This window comes from Bufo bufo, chromosome 2, assembly GCF_905171765.1.
Source record: "Bufo bufo chromosome 2, aBufBuf1.1, whole genome shotgun sequence".
NCBI classification, from domain to species: Eukaryota; Metazoa; Chordata; class Amphibia; order Anura; family Bufonidae; genus Bufo; species Bufo bufo.
This window is the reverse complement of record NC_053390.1, coordinates 105,273,217-105,298,741: the sequence shown is the minus strand read 5'-3', so window position 1 is coordinate 105,298,741 and position 25,525 is coordinate 105,273,217. Positions and strand designations below refer to the sequence as shown.

Sequence of the window (25,525 nt, the reverse complement as noted above, 5' to 3'; positions counted from 1 at the left end):
TGCACAATGCCGGTTAGAAGAATCTTCTCGCCCTGCTACTAGTTTGCATTTTACAGTTATATTTTGGCAAGAACTGGTTAACTTTTCCGAAAGAACAAATTGTGTTTGCACTGCAGATAACTGATCTGTGTCTCTTATGTAGTGTCTGCCAACATGTGGAGTATGAAATATCGGGAGGAGGTGGGGGAGAAGCCCACAAATCAGAGAGAAGAAAACAGGCTCCTGCGGCCACACCCGCCTACCGCTCTATATAAGAGATAGAGCCGCAATTGACGCTACCACCAAAATCACCCACCGCAGGGATGGCACCAACTGGAGCTAAGAGTGGCCAGGGCAAAAAGGTAAGTCACATAACTGAGCTCTGCTATCCTCAGTTACATGTTCTGGGAAGTTTTGTGGGCTGAGAACAGTATCATCCATGATGACCTCCATGCCAGGAGATGACACCTGACCGCTACACCTGTACTTTTTATATGGCTAGTCGGCAATAAAATCAATGATTGCATGTAAATGTAAACCTACACTTATATAGTAAGAATGGAAAAAAGAAATACGTTGGGTCAGGTGAAGCATGTAACCACTTCGATTTGTAGTGTGATTGAGGCTACGTTCACATCTGCTTTGCGAAATTCGGCAGAGGAACAGCCTGCAGAAGTTCACTGTATCCAACATAGCCGGATAATAATGCTGTGAACCCCCATGACTACAACGGGATACGACAGGGATCTGACCATAAATGGCAGCTTTTGGCCAGACAAAAAAGTCCTGCATGCACAACGTTTTGTCCGGCCAAAAGCTGGCATTATGGCGGAAGGAGGTTGGATCCCATTGTAGTCAATGGGGATACAGTGGGTTACGGCATTATCTGGCTATTCCGGATACAGTGAACCCTGTTCCTCTGCCGGGCTTCACAGCGCAGATGTGCACGTAGGGAAACCTGCTTAGGCTGGAGCTACACCTAGACTCTTTGTAGCACTTTTAATTGATTTTCACTGTTGGTGACAGCAGTAAACTGACCTGTATGCAATCATGTGCACTGCTGTCACTCAATAAAATCAGTTAAAAGTGCTACAAAAGGTTCAGGTGCAGCTCCAGACTTAGGGCTCGTGCACACAAACGTTTTTTGCGTTCCGTATACGGGCCGTATTTTGATTCTGTATACGGAACCATTCATTTCAATGGGTCCGCAAAAGATGTGGACAGCAACTGTGTGCTCCGTTCTATGACCCCGCAAAAATTATGAGGCATATCCTATTCTTGTCCGTTTTGCGGGGTAGAATAGGCATTTCTATAATGGGCCTCCTGTTCCGTTCTGCAAATTGCGGAAGACACATGGGCAGCATCCGTTTTTTTAGGGATCCGCAATTTGCGGACCGCAAAAAACGGCACGTCGTGTGCATGAGCCCTTAGGCCTCATGCATACGGCTATTGCCGTATTGCGCCCCGCGTACGGTGGGTCCACAATACACGGGCACCGGCCGTGTGCACCCCGCATCACGGATGCAGACCCATTCACTTGGGAGATGCGGTGCGGAACGGAAGCACGGATCGGAAGCACTACGGAGTGCTTCCATGGTGTTTCTGGCCGTGCCTCCCTACCGCAAAAAAATAGAACATGTTCTATTTTTTTAGGGTGCGGGTGGATCACGGATCCATTCAAGTTGAATGGGTCTCGATCCGTCCCGGCCGCCGCACGAATGTTGCCCGTCATTGGGGACTGCAAATAGCGGTCCCCAATGCATGGAACGGCCGCACTACGGCCGTGTGCATGAGGCCTTAGGCCTCATGCACACGACCGTTGTTGTGTTCCGTTCCGCAAAATGGGGTTTCGTTGTTCCGTGATTTGTTTCCGTGTGTCTTCCTTTATTTTTGGAGGACCACCAGACATAAAGGAAAGTAAAAAAAAGTCTAAGACAGGTTTGCCATGCAAATGATATAAAAAAAACGGACGCGGATAATGGAGTCCATTATGTTTCCGCTCAGAAGATGGTTTTGGAGCGGAGACAAAAGTTGTGTCTGCAGGACTTTTGTCTCCGCTTCAAAATCATCTTCAGAGCGGAAACCTAACGGACCCCATTATAGTCTATGTGGTCCGTAGGCTCCATTCGGATCCGCTTTCTATTGTGCCATATTGTGTCAGTGAAAACGGATCCGTCCCCATTGACTTACATTGTGTGTCAGGACGGATCCGTTTGGTTCAGTTTCGTCAGACGGACAACAAAAAGCTGCAAGCACGGTTTTGGTGTCCACCTCCAAAGTGAAATGGAGACAGAACGTAGCCAAACTGATGTATTCTGAGCGGATCCTTATCCATTAAGAGTGCATTAGGGGCAAAACTGATCCGTTTTGGACCGCTAGTGAGAGCCCTGAACGGATCTCGCAAACGGAAACCAAAACGCCAGTGTGAAAGTAGCCTTACGGAATACATTGTGTGGTTTGAAAATTGCTTCCAAATTGCTGCAGCCAACTGAGTATTCATGGATGGATTTAATTACTGGAGATGTAATCGCTGTGAAGTGAGTAGTTTTTTATAATTTTTTTATTCCCGCCTCATGCTGGCATTTCAGAGCTATGTCCAAGCTACTTTTTTCCTCAATAAAGTAACGTAAAAATCTCTTGTCATTGAAATCTCTGTGAAATCACTGCATAATCTCTAGCATTTAAAATGCTTCAGCTACTAACGTGCCTGCAGCGATTTGGAAGCTATTTTTAAGCAACCCTTTGCATTCCCGATGGCCAGCCATTTTTTTCGCAGTGTGACAAAGTCTAGGTCCAGCCTCAGCCTAAGGGCTCATGCACACAAACGTATTTTCTTTCCATGTCCATTCAGGTTTTTTTTTGCGAAAAACAACAACTGAACTTACTCCGCGTGAATTCCGCTTCCGTATGTCCGTATTCCCGTTCTGCAAAAAATAGAATATATCCTATTATTGTCCGCATTACGTACAAGGATAGTACAGTTCTATGAAGGGCCAGATGTTCCGTTCCGCAAAATACAGAATGCACACGAATGTCATCCGTATTTTTTGCGGCTCCGTGTGCATGAGCCCTAGGGGGTTATGCACACAAACCTATTTTTTGTCTGTGTCCGTTCTGTTTTTTTTTTTTTTGTAGCCCGTATGCGGAACCAATTATTTCAATGGGGCCGCAAAAAAAAACTAAATGACTCCGCATGCATTCCGTATCACTATGTCCGCAAGTCCGTTCTGCATAAAAAATAGAACATGTTTATATGACCGTCACATGGATGTCATCCATCTTTTTTGTGGATCTGTGTTTTGCGGACCGTAAAATACATACTGTCGTGTGCATGAGCCCTAAGGCCTTATTCACACGTCAGTGATTCACAGACGTGTGCTGTTCGTGTTCTCCACGGACAGCACAAATACCCACTTATTTTAATGTGTATATTCACACATCAGTATTTTAGCACGGTCCGTGGTTTTAGCACTTAGCACATGCTATCCCTGTTTTACAGACCATTTATAGGAGATGCTTTGAAAATTATTCCTCACCTGTGCAGTGTCCGTGGAACACGGATGACACAGGGAGAGCAGAAATAGGACACACGGACCAAACACTGATTCTTCATGGAAAACTTCATGGATGAATCACTGACCATCTTATCATGGATTTCAATGTGTGAATAAGCTACTTTCACACTCGCGTTTTGTGCGGCTCCATCTTGTATTTGCACAGACGGATCCGCACCAATAATGCAAATGCTTGTATCCGTTAATAACGGACCCGTTTGCATTATTCATAAAAAAAAAAAGTCTAAGTCAAAACGGATCTGTCTTGACTTACATTGAAAGTCAATGGGGGACGGATCCGTTTTCAATTGCACCATATTGTGTCAGTCAAAAACGGATCCCTCCCCATTGACTTACATTGTAAGTCTAGACGGATCCGTTAGGTTCCGCATAGTCAGACGTTCACCAAAAAGCTGCAAGCTGCATTTTAGTGACCGTCTAAAAAGCGTAACGGAGGCCAAACGCAGCCAAATTGATGCATTCTGAGCGGATCCTTATCCATTCAGAATGCATTGGGGCTGAACTGATCCGTTTTAGGCCGCTTGTGAGAGCCCTGAAACGGATCTCACAAGCGGACCCAGAAACGCCAGTGGGAAAGTAGCCTTAGGCCTAATATGGGGTAAATTTAAATCTTCAAGGGCTTTTCCTATCTTTGTCTTTGGACTTCGTCTTTGGAGATGTCCAAACTTCTGTAGGTTTTGGAAGGATGGTAATGAGACTTACTGTATAGCAAGTTTTTTTTTTTTTTAAATGATGCTTCTCTGTCTTTGGGGTATGTTCTCCCCTTAAATGCTTGTAAACCGGCCTATGAAGCTATTACTGTGTTTGATGTCCAAGTGATTGGTGAAATAAAATAGTTTTCTGAAAAACCATAGCCTTCTCTCTGCTTTTCCTAGGCGGAGTGACGTCACGTTCATGTTTCACATGGCCTAGGAACATTTCAAGTGAATATAGCTGAGCGCGATACCAAGCACAGCCGCTATACAATGTATGGCGATGTGCTTGGTGCCTTCTCAAAACCCCCACCAATCAGATACTGATGACATATCCAAAGGATAAGTCATCAGTCAAAAAATCTCAGAAAACCCTTTTAAATATCACGTAGTAGAAAACTGTATGACTAGACCCAAGTCATTCTTTTTTGGAGGGACAGTCCCAACTATTGACCAAGGTGCCTCTGTCTCTCTTTGCTATCCCTTTTCTTGATCTGTACACCTTTTCTTGATTTTCATCAGCTCATTTACTATATTGATCCAGAGAATATCTTTCAGGTTTAAGTCTGTATATCTGTGCCCGCCTTGCATATTATTATTGTTATGGCAGTAGCCCAAGCCCACATCTGCTCCACTCCTCCTCAGTGAGCATGGCCACCATTCTGCTCACTGCTTTTGTTTTCTGGTGGCTCAGATCCACGGGCATTTCCTGCCTGCCATTGTGCACATGAGCGGTGATTTTCACACATCACTTGTGCGTTGCGTGAAAATCGCAGCATGCTCCTCTTCGTGCGTTTTTCACGTAAGGCAGGCCCCATAGAAATGAATGGGGTTGCGTGAAAATCGCAAGCATCCGCAAGCAAGTGCGGATGCAGTGCGATTTTCACGCACGGTTGCTAGGTGACGATTGGGATGGGGACTCGATCATTATTATTTTCCCTTATAACATGGTTATAAGGGAAAATAATAGCATTCTGAATACAGAATGCTAAGTAAAATAGCGCTGGAGGGGTTAAAAAAAAATAAAAAAAAATTTAACTCACCTTAATCCACTTGTTCGCGCAGCCGGCATCTCTTCTGTCTTCATCTGTGAGGAAAAGGACCTTTGATGACATCACTACGCTCATCACATGATCCATCACCATGGTGATGGATCATGTGAATGACCATGTGATGAGCGTAGTGACGTCCTCAAAGGTCCTTTTCCTCACAGATGAAGAGAGAAGAGATGCCGTCTGCGCGAACAAGTGGATTAAGGTGAGTTAAATTATTATTATTATTTTTTTAACCCCTCCAGCCCTATTTTACTATGCATTCTGTATTCAGAATGCTATTATTTTCCCTTATAACCATGTTATAAGGGGAAATAATACAATCTACACTACAACTAACCCAAACCTGAACTTCTGTGAAGAAGTTCGGGTCTGGGCACCACATTCAGTTTTTTATCACGCGCGTGCAAAACACATTGCACCCGCGCGATAAAAACTTAACAACGGAACGCAATCGCAGTCAAAACTGACTGCAATTGCGTACCTACTCGTGCGGGTTTGCCGCAATGCACCGGGACGCATCCGGACCTAATCCGGACACGCTCGTGTGAAAGAGGCCTAAGTGTCCCTCTGACTGTCCAAAAAGTTGGGAGGTATGAGGTGTTATGAGGTGTTATATAGACCTTGTAAATGGAGCTATGTGTACAATATGTGTATATTACTGCATATTATGTATAGACTCCTGTTTATGCATCTCTATTACTTATGATATGACTTTTAAAAAATATGTGTACAATTAGTTAAAAATTTTGTACAGTTCTGCCAAAGCAGTGAAGGCCAAACATCTCTAGAACATATTGTGCTCTGCATATTTGCTCTCTATTTTCTACATCGAGAATATAAAATACAGCGTTTTGGTTACATATAGGCCTGTGGATCATCATTTCTAATGAATAGCATAGGGAAGAAATTCTGCCAGTATTTGTTCTATATTGTTTAAAGGGCTAGCTCTTAAAATATGGTTGCCATATTTAAAGTGCAAGTCATGGTATGGTCCATACAGTGACTTATAAATTATTCTGTGTTCTATTAACCATAATGCAAGTCAGTCACCGGATAGTGGCTAATGTGCTAATAAGGAAGGCATGAATTATATTCAGAGCGTTTGTCACATCCCTTATCCCATTTGGCAGTGTTCTTCTAGCCCATTTGAGACATTTGGAATTACAGTATGGCTTCAGTGGTTACTGTTTTACTCCCCTATATAAGTTTTACAGAGATTTTTTACAATTCAGTTTTCATGCAGAAGTCTGTTTGGAGAGGTAGCGTTGTCTACCTAGTGACTGGTGTCAGAAGACTTTCCAATGTTTTTGTGTCTCAACTGTAGACAACGCTGGTGGCCTGAGAAACTATGCACCGACCAGAACCGCCATCCATGTGTATTTCCTCAGACAGGTAAACTTGGTGGAAACAAGGTTTAATCTTTATAAATCATTTCAGGGCCTACTGGAGCGTCTCGATGCAGGAGAAGTGGTTATCGGAGATGGGGGCTTTGTGTTTGCCTTGGAGAAAAGAGGTTATGTGAAAGCTGGACCATGGACCCCTGAAGCTGCAGTAGAGAACCCAGAGGCAGGTAAGGGTCTACTGGTGGTGAGTTTGTCATTATCATTATTTAATACATTTATATAGCACCAAGATTTTCCACAGCTCTGAAAAACGCACAATACAGAACATGCTGCGATTTTTTTTTTTTTTTTTTCTGAACGCAAAAATAATGCGTGAAAAACAGCTTGTGTGAAAGAGGCCTTATATTACGTCTTGACAGTTGATAGGTGTTAAGTTTGGGACCTTTACATTGGACAAGAATAGGAAATGTTAAATTTTTCTGTGGGTGCTGCGGAATGGACATACGGATGGTCTGCTGTCCGCATCTTTTTCTGACCCATTGAAGTGATTTTAGGTGAAAAATTCCTTCCCGACATTCAGAATAACTCCCTGGATCAACGACCCCTCTCTAGTAGCTATAGCCTGTAATATTATTACACTCCAGAAATACAGCCAGGCCCCTCTTGAACTCTTTTATTGTACTCACCATCACCACCTCCTCAGGCAGAGAGCTCCATAGTCTCACTGCTCTTACCGTAAAGAATCCTCTTCTATGTTTGTGTACAAACCTTCTTTCCTCCAGACGCAGAGGATGTCCCCTCATCACAGTCACAGTCCTGGGGATAAATAGATGATGGGACAGATCTCTGTACTGCGACCTGATATATTTATACATAGTAATTAGATCTCCCCTCAGTCGTCTTTTTTCTAAAGTGAATAACCCTAATTTTGATAATCTTTCAGTGTACTGTAGTTGCCCCATTCCAGTTATTACTTTAGTTGCCCTCCTCTGGACCCTCTCCAGCTCTGCTATGTCTGCCTTGTTCACAGGAGCCCAGAACTGTACACAGTGCTCCATGTGTGGTCTGACTAGTAATTTGTAAAGTAGCATGACTATGTTCTCATCACGGGCATCTATGCCCCTTTTGATGCAATCCATTATCTTATTGGCCTTGGCAGCAGCTGCCTGACACTGGTTTCCACAGTTAAGTTTACTGTCAGCTAAAAGTAACCAGTAAGTTGTCTGGCTGAATTCTCATGGATCAGTGTAGTAGTAGACAGGTCCACACGAAGAGTAACTATATCAGACTTCTCAGTCCTTTTCCTGTTTTTCAGTACGTCAGCTGCACAGGGAGTTCCTCAGAGCCGGCGCAAATGTAATGCAGACATTTACCTTCTACGCCAGTGACGATAAACTGGAGAACAGAGGGAACTACGTGGCAGAGAAAATCTCAGTAAGTGTGTAGGTGGTGATATCCTTTCCTGTTTCCTTCATGTACAGAGTAGATCATTCGCGTAACGGCTGGGGCTGCAGTGATCTCAGTTGCAACTGGGCCCCAGAGGATAGCGCATCCTCATGCATTCCTGCACATCAGGCCCTTAAGGGCCCGGCACAGAGGACCAAACACTAAGTAACACCGGGGCTAAGTGATCGGAGTATTGCATACTTGGAGACCTCTCCTCCCCTTTATCCAGCAACAACTCACAGAGTTCCCATTGATGAGAGCTCCGTACTGTGCTGAAGCTGTACAAATGACACTGCTGTGAGCAGTGGCGTACATAGAGAAGTAAGGGCACCGTAGCAAGGATATATCCAGGCCCCCCACACAGGACAGAAGGGTTTCCGTCTAAACCCCTTTCAGTGAACCTTGGGCCATTTTTTCCACTGCCTCATTTACTAAAAGTTGTTCCTTTAGACGGTAGAGTCCTGACAAAGTTTTCACCTCCAAAAGAAGAGGGGACGATCCCAACTGGGCTCCCTCTTGCCCTGGGCCCCATGGCAGTTGCATGGTCTGCCACTATGGTAGTTACGCCCCTGGATGTAAGCATCGAGGACAAGATGTGGCTCACACAGGGGTTTTGCTGGTGTAAAAATGTCCCAAATTATGGCACCATTTATTTCAAAGTGGTCAAAAAAGGGGCGGGTTTAGCGGGAGGGGGCAGTGCTTCCCACAGATTTATTAAAACTGGCGCCAGGAAAGTGGTGTGAGTTATAGCTGAAGTCTAGACAGGCTCCTCGCTGTTGTAGATTTGAGTTTCTGGCCCACAAAAAGCCAGATATACACCTAATTTATTAAGAAGCATCTGCCTTAATAAATTAGGCACATCTAACTCCAGCACATAATCTCTGCCATAGTTACCTGTTTTATTTCCATGCCTTTGCTCATAGACTTCTCCATAGGACTAGTAAAAATGCAGAAAAAAGCATGTGAAAATTTATGAATGAAAAAAAAACATTGGGGACAATTTATCAAAACTAGTAGAAAGAAAAATTGGCTTAGTTGCCCATAGCAACCAATCAGATTCCACCTTTCACTTTTCAAAGGAGCTCTGACAAATGAAAGATGGAATCTGATTGGTTGCTATGGGCAACAAAGCCAATTTCCCTTTACTCTAGTTTTGACAAATCAACCTCATTGTGTGTTTTTTTACATGAGAAAAAATGGAAGGTTGCCTTAGAAAAGTGAACAAAACACAACGCCCGGTCAATTATGCCACATTAACAGACTTGAAAGGGTTATTCTCATTTTGACCAACCATGGAGTAACCCTCATATGGCTGGAGTTACAGAATCAGCCAAACACACTGAGGTATGCTGTTTCTGAGGTAATGGTAATTCTGATCTGATGGAAAGAAAACCAAGCCACCCATCTGCCATCGGCTTACATTCCCTTTAAATGGGATTAATCCAGAGAGGGTGTCTCCTTGCTGGACATGAAGTTGAGGAGATCACCAATGTCATAGTTGCCAACTGTCCTGAATTTGCAGGGACTTTCCCTGATTTTCACAGTCCCGGTAAATTTGGGCTGTCTCAGGCTGAAAATGGGCATGGCTTATATAAACCAGCAGGGTGGGGCGTTCCAGGGTAGGTCCTTAGATGTCCTGAATTTTTCCAACTAAAATGTTGGTAACTATGCCAATGTACAGATGAGAAAGTCTGCGACACTTTCGAATAACGATGCATTTCAAATAGTGATGGTTCTTCTTCATATTCTAAAGGCAGACTTTATGCTATGCTGTAATAATCTGCTCCATATCTCCACTAACAGTACTACTAGGAAATATTTGCCTATTTTCAGGGTCAAAAAGTGAACGAAGCAGCTTGTGACATCGCAAGAGAGGTTGCAAATGAAGGTGATGCATTGGTTGCAGGAGGTGTCAGTCAAACCCCTTCATATCTGAGCGGCAAGAGTCAGTCTGAGGTGAAGGCTATATTCCGAAAACAGCTGGATGTATTCATAAAGAAGAACGTGGACTTTCTCATCGCTGAGGTAACATGAACTTTATACTATTTAGCTGCTTTACAGGCTTTTGAGAAGGATTCTTAAGTTCATGACAGGACTCCTAGGAGATACAGTAAGAGTCCTGTTGACCTCGCCTACACACAGTTTTTTACTCCGAAATCCTGCCCCAAATCGTATAAACCTATATAACTCAGAGCTCAGCGTCTCTCCCCCTATCATATCCTCATCTTAGATAAGGCAGCAGAAATCACCTGACGGTTCCTCTATTAGGGCTCATTCAGATGACCATATCCATTTTGTGCGGATATGGTAACCAGGGATACCAGCCATGTGCGTTCCACATTTTGCGGACTGGAACGGCTAGCTCTATGATAGAAATGCCTATTCTTGTCCGCAGTTGCGGACAAGAATAGGACATGTTCTATCTTTTTTGCTGGGCCACAGAACGGAAGTACGGATGCGGACGGCACACGGTGTGCTGTCCACATCTTTTCTGGCCCCATTGAAATGAATGGGTCCTCATCCATTCTGCAAAATTACGGAACGGATGCGGACTCAAATATACAGTCGTGTGAATGGGCCCTTAGTTTCACACTTCCTAATCTAGCAAGGAGGTACGTTTAGTTGATAATGTGTTAAAACACAGATTTTCAAGTTTTGTGTTTTCTATTATATTTATTCCCTAGCTATGTTAGTTTTTTTTTGTGTATTGATGTTGGTTATGGTTTTTGGTTATTTCCAGTACTTTGAACACGTGGAAGAAGCTGTCTGGGCAGTAGAAGTCTTGAAAGAGTCTGGAAAACCAGTTGCAGCTACATTATGTATTGGTCCAGAAGGAGACTTAAGTGGTGTACCCCCTGGAGAGTGCGCAGTAAGGCTGGCAAAAGCTGGTACGTTTCATGATGAACTTTCCATAAAAAATTCTGTGTGGCACATATCTCCTTCTATTTCATTATTTCATGTAGACCTGGCCACGGCATGATTGGAGTGTGTCCTCTACAAGGTCCTATCACCTTAAGAGGACCAGTCACCACTCCTGACATGTCTGTTTTAGTAAATAGCTGTATTCCTCATGAAATAACAATTTTTCATAACTGTGTTTTGCTGCTCCTCTGTTATTCATCCCAGAAATGTATGAAGAAATTACCAGCTAGGTTTTTTCCATTCCCCTTTGTCAAAGTGATGTGTCCGTACATAGTATGATACAGTCAGCACGGAATGGATAGTATTAGTCTGTGTAAGGATGCACCTCCAACTGCTAACACCCAATTGTCAATTTATTCATAAATGTCCAGGAGGGATAACAGAGGACTTGCACAAAACATAGCCAACAGCCCCTCTTTAAAAAGCCAGATGCGTAACTTGTGACACCTCCAAGCCCTAGAGCCTGAGCGGGTCTAAAAGGATGCAAAACACGGATGCCGGCCATGTGCATTCCGCATTTTGAGGACCGTATTTGGCCGGCGCTATATAGAAAATTCCTATTCTTGTCCGCAAGAATAGGAAATGCTCTAGGACATGCTCTATATTTTTGCGGGGTCGTAGAACGGAACTACGGATGTGGACAGAACACTGTGTGCTGTCTGCATCTTTTTTTGGCCCCACTGAAATGTATGGATCCGCACCCGTTCCGCAAAATTGCGAAACGGATGTGGACCCAGAATTAATGTGAATGCACCCTTATTTGGAGTCCCGTAATATTGTCACGGATGGTGTACAGGAAACAAGACAAAACCATATAAACAATGTCTCTCTGGATCCACAACTAAGGAACAAAGGGAGACCCCTGCAATAGACCTGCCGCTCTCCCTCACTGCTCAGCCTATGCGAACACCCCAAAGGTGGATGGGCGCATATCCACGTTCCTCGGCTATCTATTACCTGAAGACCCTACAATAGTGAGGGGACACGACCACCGGCTCCCTACACTGACACGGAGGGAGTCAGGGTCACCTGGATCCAGAAAAGAGATAAACATAAATACATAAACAGCACTTAACTTGCAGACGACTGGGAACAGCATGCACACACACTCCAGGAAGTTGTATCAGCCGCACACTACTGCATTATGGGGAGGAATTTAAAGGGCAGCAATCAGTCCGACTGCATGACAGCTGAGATAGACTAACGAGATGAAAAACTAAACCAAAACAAAGAAATTCAAGGAGGAGGATCTGAAATGCTCCTATGAGCGCTTCTCAGCTGTCTGGCTGTGACAGTACCCCTCCCTCTAGGAGTGGACTCCGGACACTCAGAGCCCACCTTCTCAGGATGGGACCTATGGAAAGCCCTGATGAGACGAGAGGCCTTAATGTCCGTCACTGGGACCCACATCCTCTCCTCAGGACCATAACCCTCCCAATGAACGAGGTACTGGAGGGAACCGCGGACAAGACGAGAATCCACAATCCTAGAGACCTGAAATTCAAGATTTCCATCAACCATAATCGGAGGAGGAGGCAAAGGCGAGGGTACAATAGGTTGAACATAAGGTTTCAATAAGGACTTATGAAAAACATTATGGATCTTCCAAGTCTGAGGAAGATCAAGACGGTAGGCAACAGGATTGATGACAGACAGGATCTTGTAAGGCCCAATAAACCTAGGACCCAACTTCCAGGAAGGAACCTTCAATTTGATATTCTTGGTAGACAACCACACCAGATCACCAACATTCAGGTCCGGACCAGGCACACGTCTCTTATCCGCCACACGCTTATATCTCTCACTCATGCTCTTTAGATTATCCTGAATCTTTTGCCAAATAGATGACAAAGACGAGGAGAATCTGTCCTCATCAGGCAAACCAGAAGAGCCCTCTCCCGAGAAAGTCCCAAACTGCGGATGAAACCCATATGCACCAAAAAATGGTGACTTATCAGAGGACTCCTGACGACGGTTATTTAAAGCAAACTCAGCAAGGGACAAAAAAGAACACCAATCCTCCTGATTCTCCGCCACAAAACAGCGCAGATATGTCTCCAGATTCTGATTGACGCGCTCTGTCTGGCCATTCGACTGCGGATGGAAAGCAGAAGAGAATGACAACCGAACCCCCAAGCGAGAACAAAAAGCCTTCCAGAATCTGGAAACAAACTGCGTGCCCCTATCAGAGACTATGTCTGAAGGAATCCCATGCAATTTGACAATGTGGTCAATAAATGCCTGCGCCAGCGTCTTAGCATTGGGCAAACCAGGAAAAGGGATAAAATGCACCATTTTGCTAAAACGGTCCACCACCACCAGAATCACAGACTTCCCCGAGGAACGAGGCAAGTCCGTTATGAAGTCCATGGACAGATGTGTCCAAGGACGGGAAGGAATGGGCAAAGGAAGGAGAGGACCTGATGGCCGTGAATGAGGGACCTTGGCACGAGCGCAAGTCTCGCAAGCTGCCACAAAACCCTCAACCGACTTACGAAGCGCAGGTCACCAGAATCTCCGAGCAATGAGATCCAGTGTGGCTCTTGCCCCCGGGTGCCCAGCAAGGACCGTATCGTGGTGTTCTTTAAAAATCTTGTGTCTCAAAGCGAGAGGCACAAACAACCTCCCAGGAGGACAAAGATCAGGAGCTTCTGACTGGGCTGCCTGCACCTCTGCCTCCAATTCAGGAAAAAGAGCAGAGACCACCACACCTTCAGCCAAAATGGGACCCGGGTCTTCAAAATTCCTACCTCCCGGAAAACAACGTGACAGGGCATCTGCCTTCACATTCTTAACCCCAGGGCGGAACGTAACAACAAAATTAAACCTTGAAAAGAACAAAGACCATCTGGCCTGTCTCGGGTTCAGACGCTTGGCTGACTCCAAGTAGGCCAGATTTTTATGGTCAGTAAACACGGTAATAGGGTGTCTGGCTCCCTCTAGCCAATGGCGCCATTCCTCAAAAGCCAACTTGATGGCCAACAATTCCCTATCTCCCACATCATAATTTCTCTCTGCGGAGGAGAGTTTCTTTGAGAAAAAGGCACACGGTTGCCATTTGGCAGGAGAGGAACCCTGAGACAAGACCGCACCCACCCCTACCTCAGAAGCATCAACCTCAACTATGAAGGGTAACGAAATATCAGGTTGTACTAGGATGGGAGCGGAAGCAAAACTCTCCTTGATATTAGAAAAGGCCTTACGCGCCTCTACCGACCAGGAAGAAAAATCTACCCCCTTTCTGGTCATATCAGTGAGTGGTTTAACAACAGAGGAATAATTCAAAATAAATTTCCTGTAATAATTAGCAAAGCCCAAAAAACGCATCAGCGCCTTCTGATTCTCAGGAAGCTCCCACTCAAGCACAGCGCGGACCTTCTCGGGGTCCATGCGAAAACCAGAAGCGGAGACAAGAAACCCCAGAAATTGGATCTCTGGAACCGCAAACACACATTTTTCCAGTTTCGCGTATAATTTATTCTCCCGCAGGATGAGCAAGACCTGACGTAAGTGTTCCTTATGAGTCTTGAAATCAGGAGAAAAAATCAAAATGTCATCCAAATACACTAATACAAATTTTCCCATTAAATGATAAAAAATGCTGTTGACGAAATGCTGAAAAACGGCTGGGGCATTCATCAAACCAAAAGGCATAACCAAATTCTCAAAATGGCCCTCAGGGGTATTGAAAGCCGTCTTCCATTCGTCTCCTTCTCTGACCCTAACCAGGTTGTATGCCCCTCTTAGGTCTAATTTGGAAAAGACTTTAGCCCCAACAACCTGGTTAAACAGGTCCGGGATCAGAGGAAGCGGATAAGGATCACGAATAGTGATACTGTTCAGCTCCCTGAAATCCAGACAAGGTCTTAAAGAACCATCTTTTTTCTTAACAAAGAAAAAACCAGCGGCAACAGGTGACTTCGAGGGTCGTATGTGTCCTTTTCTCAGACTCTCAGAGATATAAGCACGCATAGCGAACCTCTCAGGTTGGGAGAGATTGTATAAATGAGATTTAGGCAGCTTGGCGCCTGGGATGAGATTAATAGGGCAATCATACTCCCTGTGCGGAGGCAAACCCTGAACTCCACTCTCAGAGAAGACATCCAAAAATTCAGAGAGGAAAGGTGGTACAGTCTTAGTAGAAACCTCAGAAACAGATGTTATGAGGCAATTCTCTCTGCAAAAGTTACTCCAACCATTTATTTGCCTCGCTTGCCAATCAATGGTGGGGTTATGTTTAGTGAGCCAGGGTAGCCCCAACACTAGAGGAGTAGGCAAAACGCTAAGGACGAAACATGACACATCCTCAACATGAGCATCACTCACAATTAAACGGATATTGTGAACTATGCCCTTTAATGATTTCTGAGAAAGTGGAGCTGAATCAATAGCAAAAACAGGAATATCTTTTCCCAAAGTGCATACCTGGAAACCATGAGTTATTGCAAATTGATTATCAATGAGGTTGACAGCTGCTCCGCTATCCACAAAAATCTCACAAAAAATGCTCTTGCTCTCTAGCGCCACCCTAGCAGGCAGGACAAAACGGGAACTACAAGCAAACGGGAAACCTTCAATTTCCGCCTCAACCCTGCCAATAGTAACAGACGGAACATTTTTAAAAGATTTTTTCCTTTTTGTCTCTTTATTGCTCCCAGAAAACTGCCTGAATCTCCTAGAGGGACAAACATTTGCCAGATGATTTATACCTCCACAACAAAAACAAACCCTCCCCTGCGGGCTGAATCTTCTATTGTCAGAGGCAATCAACCCCAGCTGCATGGGCTCCTGCTCAGAAGGGGCTGACAGCGACTGAGACCCCTGTGCACAGAATGAGACCGCTGCACTGTCCCGGGACTGAGTATGACAGGAAGGAGAGATCTCTCCTCTCTCTCTAAGACGCCTGTCAATACGAACAGCCTGAGACATAGCAGAATCCAAGGAGGTAGGTCTCTCATGAAAGGCAAATGCATCTCTCAATCCCTCTGAAAGACCATAGCAAAATTGACTTCGGAGTGCAGCATCATTCCAACCCGTATCTGCTGCCCATCTCCGAAATTCTGAGCAGTATATCTCTGCGGATTGTTTACCCTGGCATAACAGACGTAGTCTAGACTCAGCCAGAGCAATACGATCCAGATCATCATATATCTGACCCAGGGCTAAAAAGAATTCATCCACTGAACGGATGGGCCGTGCACCCTCCGGCTGCGAAAAGGCCCAGGACTGAGCGTTACCCCTGAGCAGTGATATAATGATCCCCACCCTCCGTACTTCATCACCAGAAGAATGGGGAAGAAGGCGAAAATGGAGTTTGCAAGCCTCTCTAAAACGCACAAAATTCTCACTACCCCCGGAGAACGTATCTTAGGCTCAGCACAAACTCCATGAATGCAAGCTGAACCGGTCACTTGAAACTGAGAAAAAGTCTTACGGAGATCAGCTACCTCCAAAGCAAGACCCTGAAAGCGTTCAGCCAAAAGTGAAACCGGATCCATGCTTGAGACGGTTTTGGGCGGCTGATAATGTCACGGATGGTGTACAGGAAACAAGACAATTCCATATAAACAATGTCTCTCTGGATCCACAACTAAGGAACAAAGGGAGACCCCTGCAATAGACCTGCCGCTCTCCCTCACTGCTCAGCCTATGCGAACACCCCAAAGGTGGATGGGCGCATATCCACGTTCCTCGGCTATCTATTACCTGAAGACCCTACAATAGTGAGGGGACACGACCACCGACTCCCTACACTGACACGGAGGGAGTCAGGGTCACCTGGATCCAGAAAAGAGATAAACATAAATACATAAACAGCACTTAACTTGCAGACAACTGGGAACTGCATGCACACACACTCCAGGAAGTTGTATCAGCCGCACACTACTGCATTATGGGGAGGAATTTAAAGGGCAGCAATCAGTCCGACTGCATGACAGCTGAGATAGACTAACGAGATGAGAAACTAAACCAAAACAAAGAAATTCAAGGAGGAGGATCTGAAATGCTCCTATGAGCGCTTCTCAGCTGTCCGGCTGTGACAAATATGAATGACAATGGGGGCAGAACAACTTTAGGTTATCCAGCTGTACTTTTTTTTAAGCAAGTTCTGTCAGCTTGTAGCCGTCTACCACTTAGTGTAATAGTGATATATTCTGTCTGCCCTTGAATATTACACTATGGGAAATACTGGCAGGTTGTCCTGTGAATCGACTGGTCCCATCTGAGACATAATTGGGATTTTAGCCACATATTTGATCACACGCTCATTATCAATGGTAATTTCCACTGTGCAATTGTATCGTAATGCAGGAGCCTCTGTGGTCGGAGTGAATTGTCATTTCGACCCAATGACCTGTGTGGCAACCGTGAAGCTGATGAAGGAAGGGTTGGTGGCAGCCAATGTCAAAGCCCACCTGATGACACAACCACTGGCGTATCACACACCTGACTGCGGCAAGCAAGGTTTCATTGACCTGCCAGAATTTCCTTTTGGTAAGTACAAAGATTAATACAACATTGGAGCTCAGAGATGAGTAAATAACGCGCTCTTATTATAATAAGATAGTTGTGTTACAATAACAGCTTCAGTTGTCTGGAAGAGCAGCGTTATCAGCACTGGAAATCCACTTAGTGGCTTAGTATCAGGTTCATATTTTTGTACTGTGTAGGAGTCCCTTTTGACCTCAGAAAAGCCTGAATTCTCCTGGATTTTGAGATTCTGTTTATGGATTTAAAGGGGTTGATCCCAAAAATATTCTACAGTTTTCAATCCAGCACCTGAATTGCATGTAATAAAAAATGTAGCATAGCCACTGAGTTATTCACTGAAATCTATCTGTATAGCGCCACCTACAGCCCAATGTGTGCTGTCCGCATCCTTTCCGTCCCCATTGAGAATGAATGGGTCCGCACCCGTTCCGCAGAATTGATGAACGGATGCGGACACATTCCACGGAAGTCTGAATGGACCCTTAGAAAGAGATTGTCATGTCGTATACGATGTCTGATTTTCATTTTTTACATTAGTCATGAGATAATCCGTTTAACTAAAGGATGACAAACTTGCTGCAAATTTGACAGGTGCACATTCATGCTGTAAATCTGCAGCCTTACCATGTCACAAAAATGTTCTATTGATGGGCACCACGTCAACTATAGGCTTAACTAGTGTTCTATTGGTATTAAGATGGTTTTCAAGGAACAAATACCTCTTAAAGGGGTTATCTAGGAATTGATAATGATGACCTATCCTCAGGATAGGTCATTATGATCACATCGGCAGGGGTCTGAGTGCTGGCACCCCCGTCGATCAGTTGTTTCAGGGAGCCGCTGTGCTCACCAGAGCTCTGGTGAGTGATGCAGGCTCCTGGCAGCTTTCCAGGCACAGCACCATACATTGTATAGTGGCAGTGTCTGGTATTGCAGCTCAGCCTCATTGACTTTAATAGGACTGAACTGCAACTAGGCCATGTGACCAACGTATGGGGACGTCGCATGGCCTAGGAAGTGGCCGTGGTGCTCACGGAGCGTCAATCTTTTCTAATAGCTGATAGGTGGGGGTCCCGGGTTTCAGACCCCTGATGATCTGATATTGGATTAGGTTATCAATATAAATTCCCAGATAACCCCTTTAACCGAAGGCCCCTATCCTGCATTGCTTAGATTCATACCTGCTCACTACAGCTCCGGTGCTGTGCATTGGCTTCTGTTCCTTCAACTTCCGGTCTCTCGCTAGTTTTCTTCTGACCAGGGCATGGACATGGTAAGGTACACCACAGCAGCCAATGACAGGCTTCACCAGTGACAAGTTGCTTGGGGACATATAACTGCTGAAACATCAAAAGTGACCATGTCCACATCCTGGCCAGAAGGAACCAAGCCGAGGACTGGAAGATGGATGAACTGGAGCAGTGGGGAGCAGGTTAATTATTCATGGGCAAACCACTTTGAGAGTACTTAATGCAAAGAAAACTTTCCCAACTTATTTAACTTATAAACCATTAACCATTAGTTTAATCGATGATGTGTAATGTAAATTCCTGACCTAATTGTTTATCTGGGGTGACCGTGTACATATATATATATATAATATGGTTTATGATTAGTCAACTTATACACAATATACTATATATTTCAGCTCTGGAACCACGAATTGTGTCAAGATGGGACATACATAAGTATGCCAGGGCAGCCTACGATCTTGGAGTCAGGTATATTGGTGGCTGTTGTGGTTTTGAGCCATACCATACCAGAGCCATAGCAGAAGAGCTGGCCCCAGAAAGAGGATTCCTACCAACTGGTTCAGAGAAACATGGCAGCTGGGGAAGTGGACTGGACATGCATACTAAACCCTGGGTTCGAGCAAGGTATGCAACCAAGATATATAACATAGCTATTAATCCTGTGATATATTGTATGCATGTGCTCTCCTAACAGTGATAGGACTGCTTACCTTCTGTGTCTAAAGGTGCCCTTACACATTAGATGAACCTTGGCTGAACCCATCAATCTTGGTAGAATCTGAAGCCCATGTAACATCTATGGGTGGGTTCTCGCCTCCCCCCCCCCCTTCCCCTCTCCGATAGCAGATGTCGGGAGTAAGTAAGATCTGGCATGTTGCATTTCAACGGGTGGCAGTGGCTTTATCCCCTCTCCCTAATGAGAACACATGCATGCTCGGTTGAGCTTGTATGGAGGGATCAGGAGGAATAGATGTGTAAGGTGATGGCAGCTTTTGGAAAGTTAGGTTCCATATTCACAGCAACTTCTTTGCAACCACCTTCTCCCAGTGTAAACCCCACTCCTGTGACCATTCAAGATCACTCTCTCAGACCAGGCCAGGTACTTGGTCTGTCCGTTTCCTACACATATATACTGTATGTCATGTCACTGTATATAGTTACTGTCTATAATGTCATATGTATAATACTGTTGAGAGGGCCCTGACAATAAAAAAATTTTAGTCCTCCTCCTGGGTAGGCCCCTTCTGAGTTCAGGCTCCATAGAAGCTGCTTCCACTATAGTTACGCCCCTGCAGGGAATTCTGAGTTAATACAGGGGGTCCTCTGGTCAGGATTCTAATAATTTCCCCATTTTGGAGAAAGCTACAAATAGTATCTCTTGCTCTGGAGGACCTATCCTGTCCTTCATTACACAGCTAAATCAATGATGCTACATTTCACCTGTGGTGGTGCTGCAGGGAAATTGAACACTGAAGGTCTCAACAAAGGGAACTATAAAATCACTTTATTGTCATAAGACCCATCTAACAAGTAGGGATTGTGTAAAGTGGAGAACCTTAAAAAAAAACCTCCTATTAATAGCTGCACGTTGATTTCCTTTGGTCTATTGACATTACTGAAGCTGAAAGCATCACTAACAAACTTTGCATTAATCACTAGTTCAATGTATGTACATGGCCATCATTTGTATCTGTCATTTTTTTTTTTAGCAGTTTTCCTTTGTGCATGCTGAATGTCTTGTTTGCAATTCTCTCAGACATGGTGGGTGAAGGCTAGCTGCCATCAACTGCACACACAAAGTAGAGGAGAATCTGCTTCCTAACCTTCTCTTGCTCATTCAGAATCAGTCCCAGGATCATGGAGGGCATTACAGAGAAGAACTGACTTGTATAGGCGTGAATGAAGCACTTGTGCTGATAGAAACTTCTTATGTAGCTGTGCAGTATCTTTATCGCCTCTATTTCACTACTGCTGCTCACTCCCCCCCCCCCTTTCTTCTTCATAGGCTTGTATTGACATGTGCAGTATGATAATTCAGCAGAGCTGGTCTGTCTAAGACAGTATAGAAGCATTTTTCAAAGTTAAAAGCAATGAGGGGGAGAGGTGTACAGTTGATAACATGATAACTAGACATTTCTCACTAATAAAACATATTACAAAGTTTCTTATGGTTACGTGTACTATTGATTTATGAAATGAAGGCCATCGTCGTCATAAATGATGATCCAGTCCACAACTATAGAGGGTCCTTTATCATCCTGTATGACCTGTTTTTTGTTTTTTTTTGCATGGCAGGGCCAGGCGAGACTATTGGGAGACCTTGAAACCTGCTTCAGGGAGACCTTATTGTCCTTCTATGTCAAAGCCGGATGCCTGGGGAGTGACCAAAGGACATGCAGAACTGATGCAGCAGAGGGAAGCAACTACTGAACATCAGCTTAAAGAATTATTTTCAAAGCAATCCTTCAAATCCAACTAGATATTCATCTCAATAATGTGATGCCTTTTGTACAAACAAATCATCCAAATAATGATCATTTTTAACTTTCATAAAAGAAAATGTAATCAGTATGAATTTTATATATTAGGTGCGTTATGCTACATGAGTTTCACAGGAACCTTTATTGCATTTATCAGTTCTTCTGTGCTTTTTGGTTCTTACATGACCCCAGTCATGTCATGTCATGTATCCTTATTGTTTGTCACATTACCTACACAAGTCACTGCCTGCTACAAAACTGGCAAACTCATCTTCTGCTGCTAAAAACATTCCAACTCTGCATACATAAACCACAAAAAGCAAATGAATGGATCTTAGTCAAACTTTCCTTAAAGGAGTTGTACAGGAAGTTGATATTGATGTTCTGTCCGCAGGATAGGCCTTTAACATCTGATCATCAGGGGTCTTACAACCCCGCCTGTTTTGGTAGCGCCTACGATTTCATTCGTTGTGTTGTGTAGTGTTAGCTGCATTCACTAAATGAATGGGAGCAATGCTGCCAGTTATCAGTTCCATCAAGTACAGAATGGACAGAGCTGTGTAGTTCCAGAGCCAGTGCTACCCAAAACAGCTGATCGTAGGGGATTGGGGTGTCGGATCCTGAGGATAGGCCATCAATATCAAAATCCTGGACCAGCCTTTAACCCCTTAGTGACCACCCATACGCCTTTTTACAGCGGTCACTAAGGGGCCTTAGGCTGGGCCGCCCCTTTTTTTTACGGTGGCCCAGTCTAAGCGCTGCACGGGTCCCCCGTGCAGCGGGGACCTGGCTCTCACGTGAGAGCCGCGGCCTTGCTCTAACAGCCCGGACAGCTTCCCCATATGTTCGGTATTGCCGTGTCCGTAACGACCTGGAATACATAAATATCACGTAAATTATCGGTGAATGCCGCACAAAATTTTTAAAAAAAGACAGAATTGCCAATTTATTCTTAGTTGCCACCAAAAAAACATAATAACAAGCGATCAAAAAGCGCCATTTACTCCAAAATTATACCAATGAAAAATCAAGCCCTCACACAACTCCATATAAAGAAAAATAAAAAAGTTATGGGTCTTGGGAAGTGGCAATGCAAAAAAAAAAATTCTTAAAAACAAAAGGGTTTTGTTGCAAAAAATTTGTAAAACGTGAAAAAACTATATATATTTGGTATCACTGTAATCGTACTGACCCAGAGAATGAAGATTTATTTATACCAAAAAATGAACGCTGTAAAATTTATAACGTAAAAGCGCAGTGGCAGTATTGCTGTTTTTCCCATCTCCCTCCCATATAGAGTTAATAAAAGTTAATTAGAAAAACATGTACCCCAAAATGGCGCCATTAAAAACTACAACTTGTCCTGCAAAAAACAAGCCCTCATAAAGCTATATAGACTGAAAAATAAAAAAGTTATAGCTCTTGGAACGCGACGGTGAAAAAAGGAAGAAAAACGCTTGGTCAGTAAGGCCCAAAACAGGCTGGTCACTAAGGGGTTAAAGAAAACTTATCAACAGGGTGGATTCCTTTTAAATTAAATTATCTGTACAGTACTCTATTAGTACTTAAAGGGGTTCTGCAGTTTGTTTAAACTGATGATCTATCCGCTGGATAGATCATCAGCATCTGATCGGCAGGGGTCCGACACCCGGGACCCCCGCTGATCAGCTGTTTGAGAAGACAGCGGGGCTCCAGCAGCCCCGCGGCCTTTTCACTGTTTACCGCTGAACCAGTGACGTCACGACTAGTATCAACTTGCCTGGGTGCGGCTAAGCTCCGTTCACTTGAATGGAGCTTAGCCGCGCCCAGGCAGGTTGATACTAGTCTTGACGTCACTGGGCCAGCGGTAAACAGTGAGAAGGCCACGGCGCTGCTGGAGCCCCGCTGCCTTCTCAAACAGCTGATCGGCGGGGGTCCCGGGTGTCGGACCCCCGCCGATCAGATGCTGATGATCTATCCAGAGGATAGATCATCATCAGTTTAAACAAACTGCAGAACCTCTTTAATAGCAGATGCAATAGTGTGATAAAATAGCTTCAGGTGAAGAAGAACTGAGTCTTGATCCAGAGGCAGGCCAGGAAATACCATCTGTGCAACTTGTGCAGCCAGGGGTGCACCTAGCCTTTTTGCTGCCTGAGGCGAAAACTGAAACGGCGTCCCCCCCCCCCCCCCCCCCCCCACACACACAAAGCCAATTTCTTAACCTAACCCCTTTGCCGCAATGAAAGCGCTCATTGCCCATGGCTTTTCCGCTGTCCCCCTCTTGCCCCTACCTGGTGCTGCCTGAAGTGATCGCCTCACCTGGCCTCATTGGTGGTGCACCCAGGTGTGCAGCTGAACTGGGGCCCTGCAGGTAGATGGGGGCCCACTGTTACCTTTAAAAACTATAATCAATCCTACTGGCTATTAGATCACATGTAAGGGGCTACACTCATTCCCATTCTCACAATTTTTAAAGGATTGGAAAGCTAGTGAAAGATTTTCTGGAAAGCCATGAATGATATGAGAGGGAGGTTAAAGGTAAAGGGCTACTTTTTAGCCTCCGATTGGCATGTCAGGAACTTTTCCTGGACACAATGGCACATTTGAGGTCCGGGTGATTAGAGCTTCTCTTAAAGAGGTATTCTGGGACCAGAGTCCTGCAGCTCAGCTCTCGTTCAGGTGAATGGGACCTGAGTTGAAGTATGTCAGTATAGGGAGCCTCCACTCACTGAACACCCAGTGTCTGAAACACCTGATCAGTAGGGGTGCTGGGTGCCGGATAGGTCCCAGAAAACCCCTTTAATAAGTGCTCTCATCCTCTTGGTGTACCTAAAAATTTTACAATACGAGTACAAAGGGCAATACATGGCAATGATTCCTAGTCTACATCATGTAATTCCACACATTGTTAATTCTTTGCCTTCTATCAAATAAACATTTGCTGGAATTGTTTAAAGATTGTTGTGCATTATTATTAAATAGATTAATTCTAGGGATGAGCGAATCGACTTTGGATGAAACATCCGAAGTCGATTCGCATAAAAATTTGTTCTACTACTGTACAGGGCAGGAGCTCCGTACAGTATTAGAATGTATTGGCTCCGATGAGCTGAAATTATTGCTTCGCGAAGTGGTACCTTGGAACTGAACCCGAGTTCGGAAAATGGTTTTTTACAGTACAAATTAATTTATGAAGTTATTGCGCAAAGTCTCGTGAGACTTCGTGAACCAATAACTTCGGCTCATTGGAGCCAATACATTCTAATACTGTACAGAGCTCCTGCTCCGGACAGTATTAGAACAAAGTTTTATGCGAATCGACTTTGGATGTTTCATCCGAAGTCGATTCGCTCATCCCTAATTCATTCCATGGATATGATTTTATGGGGGGAGGGGGTTAATGTAGGGTGGGGGGCCTGATAGTTTGACTTTAGACTTACAAGCCTACAGGCTATTTGTCACGCTGGACAGGATACAAGATACCACAGAAAACCACAAACAAGTGTCTAGGCCAGAAGCTGGGGATAAAGGTCACCTCCTTACAAAGCCCTACCAGCTCTCCCTAGACTACTGTGCCCACGTTCAGACCCTGAAGGTGGAAATAAACGTGCCCCCGTGCCTAAGGCTGAAGATACCCTAAAATCCCTAAGATGGTGACAGGGGAAAAGAGACAGCCTGCTTCCTCAGGACCTGGAGGAGGCAGGCGTCTCCCTAACAGCCTAGACAGAACACACAAAAGAAAACCAAAACCAACTTATCTTGTCACAGAGCAGAAATGGAAAATCCTTCCTTCCTTCCTTCCTTCCACAGAGCAAGATAGGAGCTATAACCCGCACAGGACACTGGGAAGAGGCGTGATTTAAACTCATACAAACGACCCCACCCAGAGCACATGAAGGGAGGCCGATACAGCTCAACTCCAAAACAAAAACAAAAAACTACACACGTGCTGCTAACCTGGCAGACCTCCGCACATAACCTGAGCAGGGCATGACAGTACCCCCCCTTATACGGGTGACCTCCGGACACCCCAGCCCAACTTTATCCAGGTGGGATCTGTGAAAAGCCCTCACCAGTCGGCTGGCATTAACATCCACAGCCGGAACCCACATCCTCTCCTCAGGGCCGTATCCCCTCCAGTGTACCAGGTACTGAAGGGAACCCCGAAGAACATGTGAGTCGAGAACCCTACAGATCTCGAACTCTAAATTTCCATTAATCAGAACAGGGGAAGGAGGCAATGGCGATGGTTCCACTGGTTTCACATATTTCTTAAGTAAAGACCTGTGGAACACATCATGGATCC

At 44.7% G+C, this 25,525-nt stretch overlaps 1 protein-coding gene across 2 annotated transcripts; it reads left to right on the top strand.

Moving 5' to 3' along the window:
- Window positions 1–177: 177 nt before the first annotated feature.
- Window positions 178–21,358, top strand: LOC120992415 (betaine--homocysteine S-methyltransferase 1). 2 transcript variants are annotated; one of them, XM_040421388.1, is made up of 8 exons: window positions 178–341; window positions 6,739–6,871; window positions 7,960–8,078; window positions 9,924–10,115; window positions 10,831–10,978; window positions 17,325–17,507; window positions 19,153–19,381; window positions 21,053–21,358. In XM_040421388.1, the coding sequence occupies exons 1-8, from the start codon at window positions 303–305 to the stop codon at window positions 21,234–21,236; spliced, it is 1,227 nt and encodes a 408-aa protein (XP_040277322.1). In that variant the 5' UTR covers window positions 178–302; the 3' UTR covers window positions 21,237–21,358. The 2 variants fall into 2 exon arrangements, with proteins under 2 accessions (XP_040277322.1, XP_040277321.1); XM_040421387.1 differs by lacking the exon at window positions 178–341 and adding an exon at window positions 6,452–6,481 and having other exon boundaries at window positions 6,694–6,871.
- Window positions 21,359–25,525: the final 4,167 nt, after the last annotated feature.